Source organism: Oncorhynchus mykiss, chromosome 1, assembly GCF_013265735.2.
Source record: "Oncorhynchus mykiss isolate Arlee chromosome 1, USDA_OmykA_1.1, whole genome shotgun sequence".
NCBI classification, from domain to species: Eukaryota; Metazoa; Chordata; class Actinopteri; order Salmoniformes; family Salmonidae; genus Oncorhynchus; species Oncorhynchus mykiss.
The window spans coordinates 70,415,970-70,432,892 of NC_048565.1; the positions used below are offsets into that span (position 1 = coordinate 70,415,970).

General features: G+C 43.8%; 1 protein-coding gene across 27 annotated transcripts in view; it reads right to left on the minus strand.

The window, feature by feature from the left end:
- Positions 1-16,923, minus strand: part of camk2g2 (calcium/calmodulin-dependent protein kinase (CaM kinase) II gamma 2) — a 106,934-nt gene that overhangs the window by 10,630 nt on the left and 79,381 nt on the right. For 3 of the 27 annotated variants that reach the window (XM_036984424.1, XM_036984348.1, XM_036984373.1), the window contains 5 exons: positions 16,358-16,401; positions 10,210-10,293; positions 7,183-7,227; positions 6,590-6,644; positions 1,919-2,017 (listed from right to left, as the gene is read on the minus strand). In XM_036984424.1, coding sequence (XP_036840319.1) covers positions 1,919-2,017; positions 6,590-6,644; positions 7,183-7,227; positions 10,210-10,293; positions 16,358-16,401 — 327 coding nt within the window. Of the gene's footprint in view, positions 1-1,918; positions 2,018-6,589; positions 6,645-7,182; positions 7,228-10,209; positions 10,294-15,243; positions 15,277-16,357; positions 16,402-16,923 lie in introns of all 27 variants that reach the window. The other 24 variants (XM_036984391.1, XM_036984432.1, XM_036984434.1 and 21 more) reach the window with 14 other exon arrangements.

Genomic DNA, 16,923 nt, shown 5'->3' on the forward strand with positions numbered 1-16,923 from the left:
GATCAAATCAGACAAAAAAAAGCACAAAAAAACTGATAGGACAAGAAGACCCGTTTTCTCAAACTGGAATAATGTGCACACAGATGGCAGTTGTTACATAGTCTGTATAAGTTAACATATAACTTCACACAGGTCTGAGAGGAGCACAATGCCCATATGCAATTGAGTTATATAAAGGATATGTTACATAGAAACCAAACTTAGAAGGACATCCACACACTAATAACTTAGATATACCAATGGGCATAGCGTCACACAGACAGCAGAAAATGAAGACACTGGCCTCGTGGCCAGCAGGGGGCAGCAGTCAAGCACTAAACCCAGTTACAGGCCAACACTGAGGAGGTTACTGCCTGAGTGAGGAAGTAGGAGAGTACAGACAGACAGACAGAGACACCTCAGGGACAGGGGTGGCTGTTTAGTGAGCAGATGACAGAGCAGGCCAGTCTAGGGGTGGATCTCAATTGATCTCAAAAGTCTACAATGCCTTCATCTCTTCAGAGACCCGATGAGAGATTTGCTGCTGTCTGACCAGCAGCAAAAGGAGAGAATGCCTTTAGGCTTATTGAAATCCAGCCTGTGTCTAGTCCAGCTTGTTGTCTGTCTACGGTCTGCTCAGCTGTCAGGCTGGGTGTCTGTGTCAGGGCCATGGGGAGAGATAAATCAATTAAAAGGCCAGTGAGCCTCAGAAGGTCAGCATTATTTATTCTCTCTGTCAGAGAAAGGAGGGGAAGAGAAAGGGACGAAGGCGTAATGTGGGGAGAGGAACGGAGAGAGATGCAGAAGCTACATGTAGGACACTGAGTCCCAGATTCAGGTTTTCACTTCAGTGAGTAGGGAAAGCCAACAGTGAACGCATGTCTGTGCAAAACAGTGTATATACACAGCAAGTGAGCACAGCATGGTAACGTTTTTGTCATAGCAAGGCGGATACGGGACATGCTTTTGGCAAGGTCTGAGAAGGACTGGAACAGGCTGAGTGATAGATAGGACAGCTGAGTAGCATCAGTCTGATGAGCTGACACAGAGCTAAGCAGGAGAGATGTGAGACACACATTTTAAAATGTCACACACTGAGACGCAGGAGTCGCACTCACTCCAATCACTCAGCAGCAATCTGGAAACTTTTAATGGTGAAATATTTTTGGTATTACATTTTTTGGATCCCTAAATCCCTGTCCGTGTCAGAATACCCGTACTTGCATTCTAAATAGTAGGAATTTTGGATATGCGAAAAAAGACAGTTTTGTAGTATGTGAATTTTTTTTTAAATGAATATGCTTTAAATGCCAGGATTTCACACATATTTTCCAAATGGCCGGAATCTACGCAATTGTGCATTAGATTATGCATTCATTAGGATGAGCCTAGTATGCTGACATTTGTTGCATTTGTTTTTACTAAAACAGTATGTTCTAAATAGTATGTACTATTAGTACACAGGATGCAGTTTAAATTGGTAGTAGGCAAGCCAGATTTCGGACTCGGCCATTGGCTAATGACTGTCCAAACTAATATTGTCTTAGTATGCATTCGTCTGAAATACTTTGATAAAAATGATTAGTGATTGTAATAATTTGTTCATTTTTTGGGGGGTGGGCAAGTGATATTCATGTGCACAAACAAACAGAAGATCCTGCAGCTGATATAACTCTACTGAAGATAGTGAGGGGGACCTTGTACAGTGTTGTGGGAACATTGCCTTTAAATGTCAATCGGGCTACAACACGGAACTACAGCACTACGGATTGAATCTAGACCCTAATATTAATGGAGGAACAGTATTATGGGGACAGTCTTAGGGGGACAGACAGCTTCAGGGGAACAATATTATGGGGACAATATAAATGAGTTCATAGGGGGAAAGAACACAAAGGTCAGAGTTGAGAGGAGAGGGGTGGTACTGCTGCTGACTTACAGGCGGGTGGGCAGTGAGGGGGCTGAGCCTGGGTCTGTTCCTCACTGGCACTGCACTGGCTGACCATTGCACTGTCCACGCTAGACCCGCACGCAGACACTGCCCCCACCGCAACACACACACGCCAGAGAGAGACACAGGAGGATCAGACACAGTTCTGTACACTCTACTATTTTACCAAGAGAAAACAGTACACCCCCAACCTGACCATACACTAGCAAAACCCGCCACACGTTATATATCCCACCACCTCCGCACACAGAGACACACAGGGAGGGGTGTGTGAGTCTCCATCACAACTAGCCAGAGAAACATGGGCGTGAGACCACACTGTACACGCACCTCACAAATCAGAAGACACCACAGTGTTACATGTTCAATATCTGACACAACGTAAACCCCCTATTTTACATTCCAGCTGTGCCGATCTCCTCGGAGGAGAGTGTGTATAGCCACTTGGCCAGCACTCCGTATCTATGTCCCAATCGCAGCTCTTCACAGCACTCTTTTTGAGAAGACATCGTTGCTGAGAGCCACAGAGACGCATACTGTCATACAGCTCCACTGTGGAGGAGACAAGAGGGTTCCAATCTGTCACTCCAACTTTCTGCCAATGCTTCTCTTTTCTCTCCTACAACGTACTGTAAACCGCAGTGCCTTCAGAATGTATTCACACCCCTTAACCTTTTCCACATTTTGTTGTGTTACAAAGTGGGATGTAGTAAAGTAAGGATTTAATTGTCGTCTTTTTGTCAATGATCTACATAAAATACTCTGTAGTGTCAAAGAGGAATACAAATTCTAACATTGGTTAAATAAAAATAAAAACATGAAAAATCAACCACCCGAGTCAATACATGTTAGAATCACTGTAGAACAAAAAGAAGGGGGGGGGGGGGGGGGGGGGCGATCGTCTCAAACACCTTCAACGCAAAATGTTCTGGATCTTTAAACTAAGGGTCACTGTATTGCCAGGTCTAAATGAGGAAATTGATTATTCACCCTTCCTGTAAGAGATATATGGTTTACAAAAAGTTTTTGTGGGGAAAAAAAAATGTTCTCCATTCTTAAATTTGGTAACATGAGCTCATGTGTACACAGTTAGTTTTTTCCATTTATGATATTGCACTTATTTTGTTGTGTTTCATTTGCATTATTCCATTTATTTTGTGTATCTTTCTATCTTAAATGTGTTTCCTTCCTCAAGCTTTTGGTATGGTAATGATTTGAATCACTTCCTGTGAGAGCTGGGATATACACCCGTTTGTTCACCACTATCCTTTGTCACCCTGATAAAGTGTTGTAGCCGCAGCACGTCTGTGTCTTGTTATTCTCGCCACGCATAAGCCGTAAAACATTAAAGGCTTTTAAATTGTTCCACTACATGAGTGTGCTTTGATTACTTCTGGAAGTTTGTTTGCACAAAGGCTGTTCCGGCATAGTTTACTATCCAGCATCAACTTCTTTGTATACTATAGTATTTTATCCCATGATCAAAGAGCACCTCACGGATTAACTATACTGAACAAAAATATAAACACAGCATCCAACAATTTCAAAGATTTCACTGAGTTACAGTTCATATAAGGAAATCAGTCAATTGAAATACATTTATTAGGCCCTAATCTATGGGATTTCACATGACTGGGCAGGGGCGCACAGAAATTAACATTAAATGCAGTCAGCATTCCAATTCCACACTCCCTCAAAACTTGAGACATCTGTGGCATTGTGTTCGGTGACAAAACTACACATTTTAGACTAGCCTTTTATTGTCCCCAGCACAAGGTGCACCTGTGTAATGATTGTGCCGTTTAATCAGCTGGATGGATTATCTTGGCAAAGGTTAAATGCTCACTAACAGGGATGTAAACACATTTCTGCACAACATTTCAGTGAAAGGCTTTTTGTGCATATGGACAATTTCTGGGATCTTTTATTTCACCTCATGAAACATGGGACCAACACCTTACATGTTGCGTTTTTTTATATTTTTGTTCAGTATATAAACCAAAGAAGCGCTCCTTTCCTATGTTAAAATCACCTTTGGCAGCAATTAAAGCTACAGAGTCTTTCTGAGTAAATCCCTAAGAGATTTTCACACCTGCATTTTGCAACACTTGCCCATTATTCTTTTCAAAATTCTTCAAGCTCTGTCAAATTGGTTGTTGATAATTGCTAAACAACCATTTTCAGGTCTTGCCATACATTTCCAAGCAGATTTCAGTCAAAATTCTAGCTTGGCCACTCAAGGACATTCACTGTCCTCTTGGAAAGCAACTGCAGTGTAGATTTGGCCTTGTGTTGTAGGTTATTGTCCTGCTAAAAGGTGAATTAATCTCCCAGTGTCTGGTGAAAAGCAGACTGAACCAGGCTTTCCTCTAGGATTTTGCCTGAGCTTAGCTCCATTCCTTTTATTTTTTATCCTGAAAAACTTCCCCGTCCTTAATGATTACAAGCATACCCCTAACATGAATGTTGTATTGGATTTGCCTCAGATATAACACTTTTGTATTCAGGACAAAAAGTGAATTGCTTTGCCACATTTTTTGCAGTATTAAGTTACTGCCTTGTTGCAGTATTAAGTTACTGCCTTGTTGCAGTATTAAGTTACTGCCTTGTTGCAGTATTAAGTTACTGCCTTGTTGCAACCAGGATGAATGTTTTGGAATATTCTATTCAGTACACGCTTCCATCTTTTCACGCTGTCAATTAGGTTAGTATTGTGGAGTCCATCTTCAGTTTTCTCCTATGACAGCAATTAAACTCTGTTTTAAAGTCACCATTGGCCTCATTGGCCTGAGCGATGTCCTTAATCTCCAGCAACTGAGTTAGGAAGGACGCCTGTATCTTTGTAGTGACTGGGTGTATTGATACACCATCCAAAGTGTAATTAATAACTTCACCATGATCAAAGGATCTTCAATGTCATTTTTTTTTTACCCATCTACCAATTGGTGCCCTTCTTGGCAAGGAATTGGAAAACCTCCCTGGTCTTTGTTGTTGAATCTGTTTTTGAAATACACTGCTCGACTGAGGGACCTTTCAGATAATTGTATGTGGGGTACAGAGATGAGGTTCAAAAAGCATGTTAAACTATTATTGCACACAGTGAGTCCATGCAACTTATTATGTGACTTGTTAAGCAAACGTCTACTCATTAACTCATTTAGGCTTGCCATAACAAAGGGGTTGAATACTTTTCAGACATTTCAGCTTTTCATTTTTTATTAATTTGTAAAAACTTTTAAAAAAACATAATTCCACTTTGACATTATTGGGTATTGTGTGTAGGTCAGTGACCAAAAATCTCAATTGAATCAAATTTAAATTGAGGCTGTAACACAACAAAATGTGGAAAAAGTCACAGTGTGTGAATACTTTCTGAAGGCTCTGTAGGTCTCTGGAACTCCTGTACGACGTTTGACTTTCATCGATTCCGGTGTCTATGTGCGCACGTCTATATCTGTGTCTCTGTGTTTAAGACCTGAAAGAGGCCTCTGTGTTGGCACATTTTGTCACCCTCTCTCAGAATGTGGGGCCTTTTTGCTCGTCGGCAGGATGACGTCAGTGCCAGAGAGCCTGTCGGTCCTGGAGTCTGTTGCTATATCTCCTGACGACTTGAAACGAGGGTGCCCTTGTAAAAGCCTGCAGCGCAGCCCCTCGCCCACCACTTGTTAACACTGTTTAAGCAACCAGTTAAAATAGGACGAAGTTGTTATGTAAACACAGCAGTTTGGACGAGCAGTAAAAAGGCCACGTTTTCACACCTGTAAACCCATCGTTTGACGACTCTTCTGAACAGGACAGCTCTGTTATCCATGTTATTGAGCTCTGAGTGCAGACTGATAGCGCACATGCGCAAACACACACACACACACACACACACACACACACACACACACACACACACACACACACACATGTTTTAGAGTGGTGGAGTCCCAACTCTTTAAGCCCAGGGGAGCTGTGAGACCAAGAATAGGGAAACTAGGGACTATCTAAAGACATATAAGGCCTTAATGTGCTAGTTTAGTAAATTGTTCAGACAAAGCATAGTCTACGTCCACGGCTAGACCACCCAGTATTCAGCTCCGTCTCTCACAGTCTGAAAAGCTAAGACTACTGTGCTATTTTTCATTCTCAGCAAGACATTTCCTTTCACTCTGTAGGAATACTAACTTCTTTGACTTCTCCACAGCAGCTGTAAGGACCAAAGGAAAGGCTATTCTCCAATATGGCAGTGCTTCCTCATTCCCTCTCTAGCCATATAATGTATACTCATTTACAAACACCTTCCATCTGTGTTTACCTCTCCTATAGGCTACATTTCCCAGATGCTCACAGGCCCAGACACCAGCCTGAATGTTAACTCAGGCCATCAAAGGCTTCCCAGGCCTTGATCATAATCGATTCTCTTTCTAAAGAAATTAAGGAGAAGGATTGACAACACAGGAGCACATGAATGATCATTTATGTATCCCCATTTCTCAGATAACTATGGATTCTTCAATCACGTGTATAATATATACTACCTCAAGAGGATCCACTGGCCAAGATCTGAGGCCCATCGTGAACTCTAGCCCTGTCTTTCTGACCAACACTTTTGCAGACAGATATATAGATAGAAGACGTGCGAAAACATGCAGAGTAGGTGAACGTTGGGCATACCTTTCCTACCTTTCACATCCTCCTCTTCTGTGATGTTACAGCTCTCTGTAGAGCCCTGTAGGGGAGACGAGTGATGGACAGAAACATGGAGGACAGAGAGGAGGAGGAGAGACAGAGATATAACAGGAGGAAACAGAGTTAGTCTGTGTGCTGAGGGATGACTTGGATGGGGCCTTTCCCAGGTGGACGGACGCTCCTCTCGGAGGAACACAAACCCTGCACAAACCAGCCAGGCAGACAGGAGGGCGAGCGCATGAGGACCCACACCAAACACAGCCTTTTGGTGAGGTGGTGTACAAACTGTGTGATAAGGGTGTGTGTTTGTGACTTTTTTGGTGGCTGAGCCAGTGTGGTTTGGGCGAGTGAGGGACTGTTGCAGCAGTTGCGGCTTGTGTGTTTTGAGGGTTAGTTATTGTGTCTGTCAGTAGACGTGGAGTGGTTAAGCGTTCATGGCGTCAGCGTCGCTCTAAGGTATCTTAGTAGAGCTCCAGCCACTCTGAGGTACCTTAGTAACCACGCTAAGGTATTTTAGCATTAGTATTAGTATTAGCCTATAGCGGCTATGGGATTAGAGAGGTGCAGTAGTGGCTTACCTTGGTGCCGTCAGCTGGGTTGTGCACGACAGTGGTCTGTGGTTCCTAGGGGAAGCAGGAGAGAGTTTAACATGCGGCGACCACCAGGGAAGGCCCAGGGCGTGTGGGATACACACAGTCCGCACGCCCGATGCATGTAAACACACACACACAGCGCCAAGCACACACGCCACAGCACAGAGGCAGCAGAGGGGCTCCGTCATGGGGGGCGACGAGACAGGATGGGGTTTTGAGAAGTAGACCATACTACAAACTACCCCATTTCACTAGAGCATTTCACTAGAGGAAGGAGCTATGGACTATGTCACTTATCATTGGCGCTATCAGACGTAGGAGAGGGCCTCTACAACGTAAAGAAACAGAGGAGAGGACACACACACACAGACAGAAAAGGCTGCAAAGTCTGAATTGAGGATGAGGGGATTGACTGGCTAGGAGATTGGATCAGCAGCCCCCCCCCCCCCTCCAACCTAGACCATGCCGTCACAGTCAGTCACCATGGAAACACTCATCGCAAAAGCGCCTAATAGCTTACAATACTGCATCACAGACACCCCCAATGCACTCCCACATAGCACACCCCTGGACCTTCCCACAGGACACTGGACTACAGACTCAATCTCAACAAAACCACCTACACATGAAGATGCAGTCCCTCAGATAACGAGGCCATTAGCTTAAAGGGATAGTGCGACGTTTTGGCAATTAAGTCACGCAGAGACATACAAATGGTATCCATGAGTTAATCTCTGGGTTAGTAGAAAGAAGGACTTAGTCGCCAAAATGTTGCACTGTCCCTTTAAATGGTACCACAGAGCCTGACATTCTGCCCTTCGGGACGTTTATGCATCGTAGCTGATCAGAAAAAGCTTGGAGGCTGACTGACAGATCAACTGAGCGGTGACCCAGAGAGACAAACCATCCTTTAACACTGACCACATCAGCCAATGAATCCACAGCAACAGCAAATAGCTTACCGGTAGCCCTACTGGAGAAGAGTAAGAAACTTCCCAATCAGTTTGATGGAGGTGGTCCTCTGATTTGGCTTAGATAGAAAAGGGTTTGTCTTAGCCTGGGCAGGGCTCTAGAGTGATTTGGCTTTAAAAAGGGTTTATTTTAGCCTGGGCAGGGCTCTAGAGTGATTTGGCTTTGATAGAAAAGGGTTTCTCTTAGCCTGGGCAGGGCTCTAGAGTGATTTGGCTTCGATAGAAAAGGGTTTGTCTTAGCCTGGGCAGGGCTCTAGAGTGATTTGGCTTCGATAGAAAATTGTTTATTTTAGCCTGGGCAGGGCTCTAGAGTGATTTGGCTTTAAAAAGGGTTTATTTTAGCCTGGGCAGGACTCTAGAGTGATTTGGCTTTGATAGAAAATGGTTTCTCTTAGCCTGGGCAGGGCTCTAGAGTGATTTGGCTTTAAAAATGGTTTATTTTAGCCTGGGCAGGGCTCAAGAGTGATTTGGCTTTAAAAAGGGTTTCTCGTAGCCTGGGCAGGGCTCTAGAGTGATTTGGCTTCGATAGAAAAGGGTTTCTTTTAGCCTGGGCAGGGCTCTAGAGTGATTTGGCTTCGATAGAAAAGGGTTTCTCTTAGCCTGGGCAGGGCTCTAGAGTGATTTGGCTTCGATAGAAAATTGTTTATTTTAGCCTGGGCAGGGCTCTAGAGTGATTTGGCTTTAAAAAGGGTTTATTTTAGCCTGGGCAGGACTCTAGAGTGATTTGGCTTTGATAGAAAATGGTTTCTCTTAGCCTGGGCAGGGCTCTAGAGTGATTTGGCTTTAAAAATGGTTTATTTTAGCCTGGGCAGGGCTCAAGAGTGATTTGGCTTTAAAAAGGGTTTCTCGTAGCCTGGGCAGGGCTCTAGAGTGATTTGGCTTCGATAGAAAAGGGTTTCTCTTAGCCTGGGCAGGGCTCTAGAGTGCGACCATGTTACTTCTATATGCGACCTGGAATGTGAATTTAGGAGCAGCAGTGCGCCTAGAAAAATGAAGGATTCTAGCCTTCTCACCTCAAATATTTAGCATTGTGCTCCTAAATGACTTTGTGTGTGCCTACATTTTTCAATGTAGGCGAACACGTGCTCATTGTTAAAAACGTCAGTGTAGATCCCTGATGGGTACCTGATTGACATTCCACAATTCTTGCCAAACACCCTGGCTAAGATTCTCTCCCTCCTACAGGTTTCATGTCTCTCTCAGGTCACTGGAGCTCAGTAGTCTGTCTGACAGACACCACTATACATGCCTCTAGGCTTTTCCCCCACAGTTCTTTGCTTCCCCTGTAAATGTTCTGTTAACAGAGTAGAGGGGCAGAGACAGGACTGGAAAGGGAGGTTCAATATCACTATAGATGAGTTGTATTATTGAAATGTGTGGGTGCCCTGGGGGAAGGGTTCACAAGGAGATACGTGTAGATAGAGGGACTGCATATTCCATACAATTGGGATATCTCTGTTTCCTGACCTTTCTGGATCCTGTTTTACCCATGGTTTTAATGAGCTTTTGAATTTCCTTGTTTTGAATTTGGTATCAAGTTAAAAAATATATATTTTGACACACCCCGGTTATTGAGCTAGCGTCCTGTAAATGTGTAGCGTATCAAATCCCCAGCATTATCACGGGACAAATACAAATACCCACAACTGACCCCCAGGAACATTCAATCGTGACATTGTGGATATATTCTAAAATACCATTATCTGTGTATGTTTAGTTGTGCATTGTCATACATGTCTGTGTTTGACAAGAAAGTAGGATTGGGTATAACAGGAGCCTAGTGAGAGAGGGTCACAGGCACAAACCAGTTGTTCGGTTTAAAAACCATCAAAACCATCGTCAACATCACACTTTTTTTCAAAATGGAGGTGAAGAGGAGAGGGTGGAAGGAACGGAGGGAAAAAGAAAAGGGAGAGTCAATAAAGAGGGGATGAGACAAACAGATGGCAAAAAGCAAGAACTGAACAGAAACTTAGGGACTAATCCAACGGAACAGGGGGAGTAAAGCAACAATGAGAGAAAGCAAGTATAGATGAGATACCATTGGTGCTGAAGATGATATGCTGCTGTCTTTGGTGCTGCTGGTACTGCTCACTACACTGTTTTTACTGTTGTTTGTCTGCGGCTGGGGCAAAAAAAACAACAACACAAAATGACTTCTACAGAGTATACTGTATGTATATATGTAGGCAGACCCATGGGACTGTTCAGCCCCAGTCTACGAGGCTGAGGTGCAGGTCGGTGAGTGTGTGTCATGGAAGAGATATCTTCTTCAGGCTACAGTAAACAATGTTGCCTGCAGTGTGCCTGCCAATGTGTCCGGATGGTGTTTTTCCAGGGACAATTGTTGTCTGTACAGTGTGCACTACACACTTGCTTTAATTCAGCAGCAGTGTTTTCCCTTTGATACATGAAATGACTGCCTCTTTTGAAAGTCAAAAGGAATTTGTAGGTGCAGAAAGACGCGCTCTGAAGACATTGACACTTCTGTGCGAGCGAATTAACATTCTTGACACGCTAAATTAATTTAGCGATTTTCTTTCATTTCGGAAATGCCTGTGTGGAGGTCTCCAATTGGGTGTTTGAAGTGGTTTTGAGTCCGTGTCTACCTCTTGAGTGTGATTTCTCTTGTTGCATTACAGTCTACAATCTTTGCAGATATTGCACACGGTAGTAACATTTCTAAATACACAGGAATATCGAACACATTGTAAAAATCTCTTAACGACTTTGAGAGTAGAAGCAGACAGGACCCAGCACTTCAATCTCAACATTGATTGGTACCTGCTAGGGTAAAGAAACCACTGTCCCCGGGGACAGCATGGAACACAGTCTGCACCACCTTGTGGAATCAGATCAGAACAAGCACTTAACATCTATGGACCACAAAGAGTCAACCCAGACAGCCAATATCAGATGGCTACAGAATCTGGTTAAGGAATGAAGAATAAATGACTAGCGGCGCCTAGTTGTCTGAGTCTGCGCATGCAGTGAAAGGCCTTGATGAGAAGGTTGTTGTTTCTCCCAAAAGGTTTAGGCATGTATGTATCTGGAGGATTTCCTGAGTAAGACAATGAAAAGTAAGTTGCATGGAGAAGAAAGCCTCTCGCCCACAACCCCACAGCCTGACTGTTGTGTCAATAAAGAGCACTAGGCCCTAGAATATCTTCAAGGCAAATAAGAATGTAACTAAAATCGCAACTGTCCCTTTAACAGAGAGTCTTTACAGATGAATTCATGAGAGGTGTTGAAAAGTAGGATCTGTCAATGAAAGGTTAAGAGCAATATGCTGTTGAGGTTTCAGCTGGTACCGGAGTACTTTACTGGTGATAAAATGTCCCAGACAGAGTAGCCTTTTGACACCGTCTCTGACGTGCTCACACCGATACTGAACAAGGCCCAGCTCAATGCTCACCTTCCCCAGAAACTGAACCTACAGTACACGCGTCACACATTAGTCCAGTGCCGCCACTCCTCTCCTTCTCTTATAACAGAAACTAACGGCTAAATAATCACAACTACCCATGAAAGGGGATGAGATGGTTGTGATGGTGGGCACATTTGATTGTAGTATTATTGTTCTAAGCAATATGGACATTCTTATGGTTTTAATGGACCCACAATAGGTTTGAAGAGAGCATGTTAAACACTCATTCCATCCCAAGAGTAATACAAGCAAAGCTTCCGTGTCTAGTTGAGCCGTTCCAGCTCTGGGGTAGAGAACCTGACACTGATAAGACTATAATACTGTGTAGCCTACTGTATATTTCTAACATTGGAATCTTTACATCAAAGAGAACATGAGCTGTCGTCGTTAAGACGGCGTCATCTCTTAAAGCTAGAATCCTTAATTGCTACATCCATTTTTTAACTTAGAAATTAATGATATTTACCCATTGATTCTTGAAGAATATCACTTATATGCATCATGAGCTTAATTTAACTGTCGTACCTCAACAGAACCCAAAATATAAGCTATTTTACTCCAATGTTTGTAAACAAAGTCAATGTAAACAAACACCGTATAGCCTAATTGTTATTGTTTTAATTAAGAATTCTACCTTTAAATTATAAATAGTAATATTTACGCTGCACTACACTATATCAATGTTATAAATATAATTTAGACTAGCTTTAAATACAATTTCTTGATTCATTTTCCTGGTAGGCTCACAGATTCCCAGATTTCAATTCAATATAATATACCTTTTACAATTAGACTGAAAAACAACTGACCTACATTCAAACCCAAACCACAAATGACAGCTACTCTACATAGCAGATATTTTCATGGAGTGTGTATGGTGTTGTGGGGAGTGTACAGTGGTGGTAAGCATGGGGCTTGAGATAGTGCTGGGGTGGGTGAGGTGGTGCTGGATGGCCAGAGAAGAGGGGTCCAGGCTGTGGGATGAATCCTTACAGTGGGCCCCAATGAGGCTCTATGGCTACGTCTACACAGGCAGCCCAATTCTGTTATTTTTTCCACTCACTGGTATTCTGACCAATCACATCAGATCTTTTCACATAAGATATTTTTCAGTGCTGATCTGATTGGTCAAAAGACCAATTAGTAAAACATGATAAAAATTTGTCTGCCTGTGTAAATGCAGCCAAAGACATGTGAGGTACACTACATGGCCAAAAGTATGTGGACACCTGCTCGTCGAACATCTCATTTCAAAATCATGGGCATTGATATGGAGTTGGTTCCCCCCCCTTTGCTGCTATAACAGCCTCCACTCTTCTGGAAAGGCTTTCCACTAGATGTTGGAGCATTGCTGCGGGGACTTGCTTCCATTCAGCCACAAGAGCATTAGTGAGGTTGGGCACTGATGTTGGGTAATTAGGACTGGCTCGCAGTCAGCGTTCCAATTCATTCCTAAGGTCTTCGATGGGGTTGAGGTCAGGGCTCTGTGCAGGCCAGTCAAGTTCTTGCACACCGATCTCAACAAACCATTTCTGTATGGACCTCGCTTTGTGCACCCCCCGTGCACATTGTCATGCTGAAACAGGAAAGGGCCTTCCCCAAACTGTTGCCACAAAATTGGAAGCACAGAATCGTCTAGAATGTCATTGTATGCTGTAGCGTTAAGATTTCCCTTCACTGGAACTAAGGGGCCTAGCCCTAACCATGAAAAACAGCCCCAGGCCATTATTCCTCATCCACCAAACTTTACAGTTGGCACTATGCATTGGGGCAGGTAACGTTCTCTTGGCATCCAACAAACCCAGATTTGTCCGTCAGACGGCCAGATGGTGAAGCATGATTCCTCACTGCTCCAGAGTCTAACAGCGGCGGGCTTTACACCACCCCAGCCGACGCTTGGCATTGTACATTGTTGATCTTAGGCTTGTGTATGGCTGCTCGGCCATGGAAACCTATTTCATGAAGCTTCCGATGAACCGTTATTGTGCTGACATTGCTTCCCGATGCAGTTTTGAACTTGGTAGTGAGTTTTGCAACTGAGGACAGACGATTTTTCCACGCTTAAGCACTTGGTGGTCCCGTTCCGTGAGCGTGTGTGGCCTACCACTTCACGGGTGAGACGTCGTTGCTCCTAGATGTTTCCACTTCACAACAACAGCACTTACTGTTGACCGGGGCAGCTATAGCAGGGCTGACATTTGATGAACTGACTTGTTGGAAAGGTGGCATCCTATGACGGTGCCACGTTGAAAGTCACTGAGCTCTTCAGTGAGGACATTCTACTGCCAATGTCTGTCTATGTAGATTACAAGGCTGTGTGATCTATTTTATACACCTGTCAGCAATGGGTGTGGCTGAATCCACTAACTTGAAGGGGTATCCACATACTTCTGTATATTTAGTGTAGGTACTGTAGGTGACTGCACATGCAAGCACTCCACATCTCTTATGCCCCATCCTTACTCAATTCCGGCCTCAAGGTCTGCAGTACTGCTGGTTTCTATCATTCCCCTCTAATCACGGAGTAATTCAGACCTGGGACACCAGGTGATTGGAATCTCTGGTCAATCAGTAACACTGGTCAATCAACTGCCAGGGAGTAAATAAAGCCAGCAGTAATGCGTAATTGACTACCCCTGTCCTGTTGGTCACTACAGAGAGGCTGGGATTGGATGACCATTTCAGAGTGTTCTTTACCCTGTGACATTCTCTGTCCTGTGACATTCCCCAAAAGATGTATCGGTCACTACTGGGTTGTTGCTGCTAAATATGATTTTGTAGGCAACCAAGACAGAAAAAATAAAAGTGGGAAAAAAAGAGAACGTTTCTCTTAAAGGGGAAAAAAACATGAGGGTTCAATAAATCCTCCAAAACTTGAAAAATAAAGAAACAGAAAATATAGATATTTACAATGGCACAAATGCACCCTATTCCTGTTGCTAGGCCAAGTCTGCTGCCATGGGATACACTAGCATTGCCATGGTAATCAGTGCGTCCCTGGGAAAGTGAAATGGGGGAGGGGGGGGGTCACTTGTGTGTCTCTCTCCTATCCAGACAAATGTTCTCTCTCCTATACAGACAAATGTTCTCTCTCCTATACAGACAAATGTTCTGTAGGCTTTTTCCTGCATCTTTTTTCCCAGCTCTTTGGAGGGTAGTGAGGAAGAGACCTTGGTTATGGTTTGGGGTTTGAGTTTCTGGCTTGATACTGACCTACAGCTTCTTTCTGGGCAACTCTGGAGCTGTGAGCCAATGTGAGGGATGAAGGGCATACTCTGGGGGGGGGGGGGAGACAGTAGGCTAGTGAATCCATAGACAGGTAGGCTTGGCCTGGCTGCTGGGGAGAGCATTGAGGGGAAATGCAGATGCAGGAACAGGCTGGTGTGTGTTTTTTTGCGTGTGAGCATTTGTTTGCGTGTCTGTTTGCGCATGTATGCGTGTGTTAGCCCATGTACTGTAGATACGGGTTCTGTGGAAGGGAAATGGTTATGGTGGTGGGAATGCTGGAGATGTTGGATGGAGTTGAGAGAGCCAATGGAATTCCAACAAGACAAACTGCCACAGACCCTCGAGCATCTCAACCGAGAGAGAAAGAGAGAGAGGGAACAAAAGAGAGAAGGAGATAGAGAAAGACAAAGCAGATCTCACCATCAAACAAACACTGGAGCTGGACTTCCTTTTCTGAACAGATTGCAACAGAGAGGGGAAAAACAGGGCATCATAGGGAAAAATGAACCAATAAAAATAGAGGGGGAAAAAAAATGAAGCTGCCAGTTAGATCCCACAGAGAAAAACACATCCACAGGAGCTTGAAGAAGGACAAACGGGAAACATAGAGGGAGTTGCTTTCCACCAATAAAATAAAATGACATAGCTGTAAAGCAATATGGATCCGTTAAGTCATATTCAACAAATTTATGATCATGACCAATGATATCATGCCACAGATTACAAACACCTGCGTGTGTCCAATGGAAGCCTATATATACTTGTGACCTGCAGTGTTTGACATGACACCCTGATGAAGACGACTTAGCTCTGGAAACGTTGGGAAATAAATGATTGCGCCGGAGCTACTAGAATGTGCAGCTTTTCTTTTCAACGTTAAGGCGGGTTGTGTTGCTTTAGACCTGGTTATTGTTTGGCCTTTTGTCGATCATGGCACTTCACTGCATGCACTGACTCCGTGTTGAAAACCAATGATCGTTCAGCATGCGGATCACTCGGATCACTTAGGATCAGAGGAGAGGTTTTGCTGGTGAAAAACTTGTCTTTCTGTGCTAGCTGTCGGCACACACAAAGATACACACTCACACACATCCAAACTGAAAATCATAACTTTACTATCAATTACTATGGGTGTAGATTATATACCATTTACACAATCTGGACAGCTGATATGGACAGTGAAGTAATATTTATCTATAATAACCTTTATCTATAATAACCTATAATACCGGTCCCCCCCCAGCAAGCGATATTTCAACTGCCTGTCATTTTATAAACATTACAGACACTGAGTTGTGAGACGTCTTAAGAAGTAAGACGTCTTGGGGAAGTGGAGACCAAAACGTCTCTCCATTCCCACGGCATACACTGGAAATTTGTCTCCTAATGCCAACGCACTTCTCAGGAAAATAGAGATATAGCAAGAGCAGAAGAGAGAGAGAGAGAGAGAGAAAGAGAGAGAGAGAGAGAGAGAGAGAGAGACAGAAGAAGAGAAAAAGAGGCACAGAGCTTCCATACAGCTCAAAACCCTTACCTTCACTCCACCATCTGACTTCTTGTTGAGTAAACTTTTGCATGCTGAAACAGAAGAGGGAGAGGGACAGACGTTAGGACATGACTGGCAGCTAATCTAGAACAAACCACGCCCAGCATCAATCAACCAGGAGCCATAGTACTGTCGGAGGAAAATAGAGGACAGTGATGTCACAAGCCTCTGTGGTCACTGAGGTGAAGACCTGCTCAGTAGAAGACCTGCTCAGTAGTCATCTGACGCTTGGACATTGAAGACTGTAGGGAGCAGGGTACCTGTATGTACAGTGAGAGCAGGGTGGTACAACAGTACCGTTTCCTTTTCAGCATGCCTCACAGACATATTATCACATATCACATACATGCTCTCGACGCCACACACACTGTACATACATTGCAGTACATTGCAAACGCTCACATAGAAAAAGAAAAACCACAGAGAGTGAGACATAAACACACAGAGAGACACAGAGACGGAGAAAAATACACACACAAACACATATATATGAGAACCTTCAATCAGGTCTCACAGATCCTCAAAGTCCCTTACCTTCCATTGAAAAATGTAGG